This window comes from Syngnathus leptorhynchus, chromosome 7 (assembly GCF_054491065.1).
Source record: "Syngnathus leptorhynchus isolate UIUO chromosome 7, UIUO_Slep, whole genome shotgun sequence".
Taxonomy (NCBI): domain Eukaryota; kingdom Metazoa; phylum Chordata; class Actinopteri; order Syngnathiformes; family Syngnathidae; genus Syngnathus; species Syngnathus leptorhynchus.
In genome coordinates this window covers 6,413,593-6,423,510 of record NC_141201.1, presented here as the reverse complement: position 1 = coordinate 6,423,510, position 9,918 = coordinate 6,413,593, and the positions used below count along the sequence as shown (strand labels likewise).

Below are 9,918 nucleotides of genomic sequence, written 5' to 3'. Positions count from 1 at the left end.
CCTTTCCTGGTTGTATAGATTCAAAAAATATTGTGAATGCAAGCAGTCTGTGTCATAAAATCTTTATTGTCTATTAACTAGTGTTCTTGTCATTTTTACAAACAGGGAAATTTATAACCACATCTTGATTCTGCATCTCAAGACAGAGTACGTGGAGAGAGAGGAGACTTTTACTCTGGTAAGACTTCACAAATGCATACACAACTTGTATTGTTTTTTTCTTCTTCTAGAGTTTTAATGTTTTGGATTTAATCACACTGTACTGGGTAGTCAGAAGAGTGTTCAGAACTGTGTTTGACGCATAGAAAACAAGTTTAATTTCTGCCACATCCAAGTTGCTGTTATTCTTGATTAAATAAACAAGTATTTATACCAGTAATTTACCTTTTGCATCAAAGCTCAGATGAAAACGTTGAATGGAAAAGTCATGACATCTGAAGATTTTGTCTCAACGTGGAAGGGATGAGGGGAATTAAAGATGTTGATTTCCAGTCCCACTTTTAAATTGGGGGGATTATTTACTTTTGTAAAGATTTCTCCTCTTTCAGTTAATATCTCACTTAACTATGAGAGATGATGTCAAACAAACAACAAAATGTATCTGCTTGATCCATGAATATTTTATTTAAATTTCATACGGTTTATACAAGGAAGATATCAAACGTTTCAACTTACAAGTGCTGTGTGTCAGAAAAGAAAAATAATGACATATTCCATCAATTTGTAATTGAATTATTGAAACATAAGTTTAAGTATAAAGTGCAACCCTCTATGTTCAATTATAACAGCACGGGAGTCCAAGAAATCATACAAAGCTTGTTGCTTTTCTGACCTAGTTAAAGCATAGCCCTCAATTTCCTAATGTATCCAATTTATCTTCGGGAAAAGCAAACATTTAAAAAAAACCCAAAAAAAACACTATTCCAACTGGCTCCCTGTAAACAACTCTTTTTATTTTTAAATCTTCCAGCCAGGTCACATGATCTTCGCAAGTGATGCATAAACAATAAAACAAAAATGTGTCGGGTCTTCACAACCTATATAAATTACATTATAGTCACTCGAGGATAAAATTCCTGCAGACATTAGACATTAATATTCAGTGTTCTTTAGAAATATTTTGTCAAGCTTTGCTGCAAAAACATTACAACTTTAGTACTGTACAATTACTCACAGAAGTGATTAGAACTTAATGAATCTCACCTTCTGTAAGTTTTCAAGGTTAAAGGGATTTAGAAAAACGGTTCGTCTTTACACATCCTTTTCTCCGGCTTGTGTGCTGAAATGTGGTTATCTTTAAAGTCCGATCCATTTTTTGTTGACAGTATGGAGGACATCTCTTGATCATTTACACAGTTTGCTTCCAAACTGTCTTTGTGCCTAGCTTGAGGTGTTAAAGCTAGATCTAAAGAATGTGGTGAATTGCTTAGCTTTTTTATTTTCTGTTTCACTTTCTGCTTTTTTGAGGGCGGAGTGAAAGTGAACATTGTCTCGCTCTGTGGCGATGTCGGACTTTTAATGCGCACGCACATAATGTCCTGATATTGAGTTATTAACTCAGAGGTATCCTCAGTTTTAGGTATCTTCAAGGGGAAATGTCCTCCTTCCTCATATTGCGTGTCAGAACTTTCTTGATTGTCATCCTCTTCTGTTTTGATGCAGTCCTTTTTGTTATCCAAGTATTCCAAAGATGGTTGGATGGTATAACCCTCCTCAGTTGTCTCCTGGTGCTTTTTCTCATGGCTTCTCTTGGTGGCAAGGTAGAGAAACCGCTGTGGACAGAAGGAACAGCGGAACTTCTTCTCCGGGTTGGGGCTTCGGGTTGAATTGTCAAAGCAGGAGCCCTTTTCCATACAACTGTTGCAAATGTAATCATTGCCGCTAGGCGTCTCGCCTGGGGGACCTTGTTTACCACAGGTGTGACAGAAATAGGGGTGAGAACCAATAACGTGAGCTCTTAAACCCGTCTCGGTGATAAAAGAGCTGTCGCAAATGTCACAGTTGTAGGTTGTCCTTGGGCTACAACTCCTATGAAGACTCCGTTTCACATCTCCCCCACCTGAGATGCCGTCTGCTGTTTGCCAACTGTCCGATCGGGCCTCACTGGCACCGGCGTCGGCTCTTACGGGATCTTTGAACTCGTGATACAAAGTTCGCCTGTGCTTGAATCTTAGCTTCTTTCGCTTCTTTTTTGATTTGTAAGAATAGTAGGGACGCCAAAGCTCATCGGCCATGTCGCAGTCATTGGGATCTTCGTGAGTCTCAGATAATAAACTCGAGATGTCTGGTCTGAAGCGGCGCCTGGAGCTTTCCAACTTGTCATCTGGATGGAGTGGACTTTGCCCCTCCATCTCACCCAGTTTCTTCATTTCTCTCTTTTTCCTTCTTGGGAAGAGCTTGGAGCCTTTGATTCTGCGGCGGATGATGGCTTCATCGCCTATTTTGACAGTTATCTGGCATAAAGGCATGGCATCACCATCTGCAGATGGACCCGGGCACACAGGCTTGGCAATGTAGGTTGCTGTTTTGGAGCCCGTCGTCTTCTCGTGACTCACTTTTTCGGTATTCGAGCGAAGCATTTCCTTAGTCATTTTCTCGACTCGTTTTGCAGAAGCGGATAACTCGCTGAGCTTTTCCACTGTGTTCAGTGAGTTTAGGAATGTTACATTTGGACTGATGTGATGCGAGTTAAGGACATCAAGAGATCTGCCTTTATTATCCGTCGGGCAACTTTCCGCATCTGATTCAGGGACTGTATAGTCAAAGTTAATGAAAGGTGAACTATGCTCAGTGTCTTTTCCTCTGTGGGGCGAACTTTGGTCCATTGTGTAGGACTTGTCAAAACTAATGCGGGGCATGACAGGAGCCACCATCGTCGTGGTTGCCATGAAAGTCAAAGGCAACGAACCACCGTCGGGGCAGCCGCTCACGCTGTTACCCTCAAACTGAGGACCGAGAGGATTATTGTCAAGTTGTCCCTGATAGTCTGCGTCGTCACCTTCCGAATACGTCTGACTGTATGTCTTATATCGTCTTTTCCTGAACTTCATAGGGAGAAGCCTGTACAGCTTAATTGGGTAAACACTGGCTTTTAGACCGCCATTGGCAGATTTCCGCTTCATGGCTAGTGAGGGATCAATCCCGTGGAAAGACTTCTGATGGTTTTTTAAGATATAATAGGTCATGAAAGTTTCCAGGCAGAAAATACACTGATAGCGGCGTTCGCCCGTATGCCAGATTTCATGTTTGGTACGGTACTCGGCCAATGCAAACACTTTATTACAGTAATGACAGGGATACGCTCTCTGCCAGGAATGTACGTTTTCATGCCTCTTCAGACTGGAAAGTGTTATATACACTCGTTTACATACACTACAGTTGTATCTTCTCTGACTGCCACCTAACTTTTTCTTATGTTCTTCTTTGGGGGTCTCTAATTGATCTTCAAGAAGGGGGTCGTGTGTTTTGATGGCCTCCTCGCTCAATGTGCTAACTGAATCGAGATCCCCCTCTTTGACAACTATCTCATTGAAATCTTGTTCCGGCTTTGTACTCACAACCCTCAGGCAGTTTTGCTCATGGTTGCGCAGCCGTTTTGGATGAATAAATTTTTTGTCACAAAACTTGCAAAACAAAGGACTATCGGAATATTTTTTATGTACCTTGGAGTGAGTTGCTAAGAGATATTCACTCGTGAATACTTCCGGACAACGTTTACATCCGTAGATTGAGATGCTGTCCTCCGCTTGAAGACTCGAAAGACTCGACGCCTTTTGGACATAGCTGGTGGAAAAAGGAATGACTGCATTGCTGGTCTTTTCTTGTTCATTCTGTGCTGACGTCACTCCCTCAGGTAATTTTGGGGTCATTAACGTATCATATTTTTCTGGGTGGGGTTCAGTATGTGTTGGAAATAAACTTCGAAACACAGCACCTCTGAGCCTGTGGCGCTTTTTGAGTGGACCTGAATTCCGGTAAGTAGTTGGCTTTGGCTCTAATGCTGACACCTTCTTGCCATCACATTGATTCGTCTGACCTTTTCCTTCGGGTACTTGGTTCACAGCATACGAGTGGTCCAAGAAGGTGTGAGACTCATTGATCCCGTCGAAGCAGGAGGATTTTGGGCAACTTGCAGGGAGCCCCTCATCTGGTGACTGCCGACCTTCTTCCAATGGGGTGAATGGATTGTTCCCGGGACACACTTCAGTGATAGAGAAGGCATTGGTGATTCTTGGTCCTCTAGAACCATCAATCTCCTCAGGTCTGCTGGCCTCGTCCTTGTTTTTTTTAAGCACATTAGCTGTGCTCCGATCTGTGGATTTAACGGAGTCTGCTTGGTTTTTATTCTTGTCCCGTTTCTCTTGCCCTGCGAGCTTCTCTAAAAAGGGAATGCCGAGTCTTTTCCCTGCCGCTATCAGCTCCTTCTTGTCCTCGACACTACACGATGTCACCTTTGCCGAGTAGATAAAGTTGAGGACGCAGGCAAAAACTTCAGACTTAAGGTCCATCAGTTCCAGCACACGGCTAGAACTCCATGTCTCATTTGTCAGAGCATTCTTGAAGTAGCCACTGCAAGCTGCCAGGATGTTCTTGTGGGCACGGAACTTTACATCCTCCACTACAATAGTCACATCACAGAAAAGGCCTTGTGAGCGCTGCTCATTAAGCTTGCTGAGCACGGTGTGAGGGTGAAAACTATCCATCAGGTTCTAACTGAAGCAACAAATCGCAGCCATCTAAAAAAAACCAAAAAAAACAGAGACAACAATTTACATTAGTCTTACAAATAAACAACATAAAGACCCTTGACCACATTTAGCGCATATCACAACACTAGATGGCAGTAATGACGAGACAGTGAGACTAGGTCTACGTTCTTCATTGACTCTATATTGGCTCTACGTTTTCCTATTCATCATAAGTGACTTATTTGTTTTCATATATAAATAGAAAAACTCCCAAAACAATAAAAAAAAAAAGATCAAATCATGACTGTAACCTAGAGAAAACAAAACAAAAACACTTTTACTGTTACTATGGAAGATGAGTCATCAAAGCATGAAATTGTTACTATGCGAACAAACCATGTATTCAAATTTGTTTCAATTTAAGCACTTGAAGGAAAATGTTCCATTAGATTGTAAAATTTCTAGTAGTGCATGAAATACAATATGGACACCATTTTGAAACCATAACCAGACTCATTGTCCACTTTCTCCAATAGGCCTCTGAAAAAAAAATTGAGATACAAATCTTTGCTCCCACAGGTTAAGCACAAGTTTTTACATCCATTCAGAGCTCTGATAAATTACACGTCTAACTACACAGGAACACTTTGGAGAATATTTTTCATGACATTTAATTACATAATTATTATATAAAATCCACCCCACCCCAAACTTTAAATGTCTATATACTCTCTTTTCAGACCAAACAGCCAAAAACATCTACATGAACTAAGCAAATCTCTATCGTGAGCTTCAACAACAAATGCACATTAAGATTAACCGTGCAACCTCAGCAAGTCAAAGAAAATGATCGGGGGCGTTTTTCCTATACATCTCAAACCTATTTTACAAGAAAACATATTTTAGCGGAAATATGACGGAAGTCAGTGAACAGCATGGCTATCAAAAGCAGAGTCTTTCCAAACCTCTTTGCTCCTCTCTCTTTCTGTGTGCTGATGTTTCCAGCTTCCTTGTCCTTTGCCTTCATTTGTGTGTAGCCAAGTCCAAAAGTGGATCTGTCCTGGTTTTCTCTTCTCAGGCTAGCCCTCTTCTGCCTTTCCACAGCGTGTAGCTATACTGGAGGATGGGCTCGCCTTTGTGCTAGCTGGGGTAAGCGACACATTCTTTGCACTGAGCGATGCTGTGTGCTACGTCATGCAAGCTCTGAGCCACAGTAGCAGGAGTCCTCCTTTGCTATACATAAACGCCTCATGAATCCAGCAGCTTTTCAGCTGCAATCCACTACAAAGCAAAAATAATAATGTACATGGTTATCTCATGCGCAGTGTCACGTGGTGCAACAATATGCTACCAACGTATCACACAAGCCCTTTTTTGCCTGTGCTAACACAGAAGCAGTGGTTAGTAAAGCAGAACCAGAGAGAGAAGATGGCGGCAACAGTAGTCCTAATTTCTATCCCAGCCTGCAGCTCTGAATGTTTTCATTGGTAATTTCAACAAGCATGGCAACTAAATGCTTGGCGTAAAACATCTGATACTGCCGACATAGAGGCTGTTGGTTGATGCACAAGCAGCAGATGCGTCAGCACTGCAGACGAAGGGGAGGGGGCTCAAATTGAACCCACCATGGCACTCTGAGCCTCTGAGGAGGAAAACAGGGGCTTTTATTTCCTCAGTGTTTTGTGGGAGGGGGTGTCACATGACATTGTATTCCATCAAGATGGCTAAACGCAACTCTGACCATTTGCTATCTACTATTCATAAAAAGAAACCAGCACGTGTCAAACAAAGACTCACCCAAACTCACTGCATGAAGTACAGTTCAGAAATTACAGACGCTAACCAAACACAAGACGTACGTTACATTAACCAGACAGTGGACTAAGTTTGTGCTTTTTCACCAGATGGTAGCTCCTCACGTCACAACGGCTCCACTTTCTCTTTACCGTTACTCGCTTTTCTGGTATTACCCGGTGCTACTGATTTGACTTGTAGAACTGATTGCCACACACGCGGTGAGTCGCTTACCGGATTTCACAACCCCAGAGGTCAAATTAAAAACAACATGATCCAAAACGGACTGTACTTGTTTATGATCGCCGCTTTCAAACTCAAAGCCTAAATCAGCATGAGGAAATGCGCTTTGCAGGAGGAAAAAAAGCCCCCTGTCATAAAATGATTTAATTCTTCACCATTTAATATGATAGAATGTCAATGTTTGACTGAAAGGTGCCAGAAGCCTTTGGGGCTTGGCAAGATTCGACAGGGAACACCCTCACTTAAGTGTGATATTTTTAGACTCCAAAATGATTAAATCAAAAACAACAAATCTTTTGATGCACTCAGACTTTTGTAAAGTTCTGGATATAAATGAAAATACTTCAAAGTTCTTGTTAGAGCAAAATATTAGGCAAATACCACTTGAGTCACTGTCTACGTTTACATCCTACGAAACCACGGTATGCCGATTTAAACGTTTATACATCAGAAAATATGGTCATGCTGGCTGCAAAAAGTGACCAATTAAGAATGAAAAAACTTAGTCTCCTCTCATGTGACTGAGTCAGAAAAGGTACGCTGCTGCGCACTTTTTGGTCTGGACAGATTCTCCCATCGGCTTAAATGTCGCGCGACCTTGAAATCAGGGCGTTTCCTGACAAATCTGCCAATGCGTGCATTCTCAAATAAAATGATCTGTATTTAACAGATACTGAAATTCAACTGTCTAGGCAGCAGTGCACGTTTAAAAAAAAGCAGTTACGGCTGGGTTTCATCTCCAACGACAAACCAGTGTCACACTACAATCATCACTGAGATCTTCCCATGTTACCACAACAAGAACACTCAAGTTGCTTACCCAAAGGTGCAGCGGTTGTTGAATGTGCTGCCTCGGGAATCCTCGTGGCATTTGAGACCACAAGTCTCGTTCTAGCTTTGTGCTGGATCAAGCCTTTACCATCGTCTTTCTTCGATGTCGTCTAATCGCTGTCTGTGGGACAAGCCGCTAGCACAGGAGCCATGATTCTTGCATTGCCATGTATAGTTAGTAGCCTTAAGAGCTGCAGCCACTGCTGCGTCACTCTCGTTGCATCACTGGCCCACAAAGACGAGCTCGAGGCTGGGAATGAGGGAAAAAAACAAAACAAGCGGCAGTTCATTCCAGCCACCATTCTGCCTCAGACTTGGGCCTAGCTACTTGTGTGGTATTCAGGAAGTGTTGTGGCAGACTGATCCTGTATTGTTTATGTAATTAACATTTTTTTTGTCGTCAGTAGGGTAGCTGAGAACGCAGTATCCGGGGTATAGAGTCTAATAATAGAGCAATACTGTGTGGTCATGTTATAGCAGATCATTCAACATAGCAAGCAAGCTAGCTGAACTTGACACTAAAGATGTGCTTGCCTTGTATTTCTACATCTACATATACAGTAAAAACAAAAATGACATCATCTTGATTATCACGTGTAAGATTACATAATGGCAGTTATAAAACAAGCACATCCTCGACCTGATCACATAGCTGTTTAGATTTCCATGCGTTCTTGCACCATCTGTTAAACTGGTCTCATGTAGGAAGAAAGAAACAAAATGACATAAGCCTACCTCTGCCTTACGATATTGCTGCTTGCCTGTGCAGGTTTCAGGTGATGTATGACTTTTTCCTGATGTGTCTGAAATGTGTTGTAGTCTGTAGGCCTGAAATGGGAAACAAAATGACAGCACTTGTTTTGCACACGTTACCGACTCGATCCCCCGCCTACTCCCACCATCTGACGGGCTGACACTTTTCTTTGCCGTGTTGCGTCCTCTGCTGGCTGTCCGGGAGAACATGTTGAGACCGCAGTACCGACCTTCTCCAGCAGAGATTGCAGGCGCTGTTTACTGACAAACATAAACAGGAAGCAAGCGCGACAATTGACCATTGACCTTGTTACGAAGTCACACTTTTTTTTTTATTCTTTTTTTTTTTTTTCGAAATCAAGTCTGCATACAACGCATTGCAGCATTTTAAACAGATGAAAAAATGTCTGGTGCTAATTTGATTTTTATCTTATATTAAACACGTTCAATTGCAGTATTACTTCTGTACTACTGCATGATTACAACATTGGAGAATTGTCTTGAAAGGCAATTCCTTCAAATGTCTATAACTTGCAGGATTACTTCTGCACTACTGCATAATTAGATCATTGGAGACTTTGCTTGAAAGATAATTTTATTGTGTTGAAAGCTTGTCAAAATGTAATGAATGCAGTGTGAAACATCTTTTTCTCCCAGTGTAAAACTCATGCCATAGAAATGAAATGTGCTCTTGTAGGCGCCATCACATAGATGCCATTTCGTTAGAAAGAGATGAAGTAAAATTCAGCAACAGCGTTCTAATGCGGTTCTAACCGGAAGCTTAGCTAACGTCAGAAAAATCTAGTCCCTGCGCGGATGAATCAGGCGGATGCATATCACAGTTGTTGGTCTCTCAGCTGATGTGAAACTAGCAGCAAGGGCTAGAAGAGGGACCGAAAGAGAGAGAGGGAGAGAGAAAACAGAAGCTGGTGCACTGTCTGTTACAACTACAACACTGGAAGAAATAGGTAACCCCATTAAGGCAAATGTTTGGTTTTCAGTGACACTTAGGCCAACAGCCTTAAGACCCGTCGAAAATATCCACAAACGAAAAGGATAGGAGATAACGCTGTACTCTTTGTTTAAGGTCTCGAATCCCGTCTGTGCTTTTCTGTTTTTGTGTCTTAAGGTATCAGAGGCCATTTCGTTTTGCTAGCTTACGTGAACGTGCTGGTGGATATCACCAAGAAAACGAGACCGTACACTTAATTCAGTACGACTCAGTTGCAGCCTAATATACATCGTTTGATTGGTGCAGGGAATCTGCAGTTCAGGGAATCACATCTCGTCTTGCTGACAAAAAAGCAAGCTAGCAACAACAAGGCATGCTAATATAAATTAGCTTGTGTGCCAGTGTTAGCTGGTAGCTGTAACCCTCTTGTTTGGTTTGTCAACGTTCAGTGTTAACCACCGCTCACGACACTCCCGTTGTACTTCATTGGATTTCGAAAGTCGGGCTTTTATTTTGCATTGAGCAACTATCTTAGCTAGTGGCAAACGATAACGGAGCCATGGTAAGCCATCTATGTCAGCCTACTGTGGTGTTTGCCAGTAAACAAATTGGAAGCGTTTGCCATCGTATCAAGCTAAGCTAGCTTTAGCCTTGGAA

The 9,918-nt window shown here is 42.0% G+C and overlaps 2 protein-coding genes across 8 annotated transcripts in view; one reads left to right on the top strand and one right to left on the bottom strand.

Annotated features, from left to right (window-relative positions):
- Positions 1–9,918, top strand: part of trip12 (thyroid hormone receptor interactor 12) — a 28,583-nt gene that overhangs the window by 735 nt on the left and 17,930 nt on the right. For 3 of the 6 annotated variants that reach the window (XM_085917042.1, XM_085917041.1, XM_085917036.1), the window contains exon 1: positions 9,113–9,277. The gene's annotated coding sequence lies outside the window, so the exon portion shown is untranslated. Of the gene's footprint in view, positions 1–105; positions 179–9,112; positions 9,278–9,376; positions 9,397–9,661; positions 9,824–9,918 lie in introns of those variants that run through there. The other 3 variants (XM_085917037.1, XM_085917039.1, XM_085917038.1) reach the window with 3 other exon arrangements.
- On the bottom strand, positions 585–8,458 carry zbtb38 (zinc finger and BTB domain containing 38). 2 transcript variants are annotated; one of them, XM_085917045.1, is made up of 4 exons: positions 8,292–8,458; positions 7,546–7,806; positions 5,654–5,969; positions 585–4,736 (listed from the first exon to the last, which is right to left on the bottom strand). In XM_085917045.1, the coding sequence occupies exon 4, from the start codon at positions 4,701–4,703 to the stop codon at positions 1,233–1,235; it is 3,471 nt and encodes a 1,156-aa protein (XP_085773171.1). In that variant the 5' UTR covers positions 4,704–4,736; positions 5,654–5,969; positions 7,546–7,806; positions 8,292–8,458; the 3' UTR covers positions 585–1,232. The 2 variants fall into 2 exon arrangements, with proteins under 2 accessions (XP_085773171.1, XP_085773170.1); XM_085917044.1 differs by lacking the exon at positions 5,654–5,969 and having other exon boundaries at positions 586–4,736.

Coding starts and splice junctions, on each gene's coding strand:
- zbtb38 (XM_085917045.1), bottom strand. CDS start 4,703: ATGGATAGTTTTCACCCTCACACCGTGCTCAGCAAGCTTAATGAGCAG.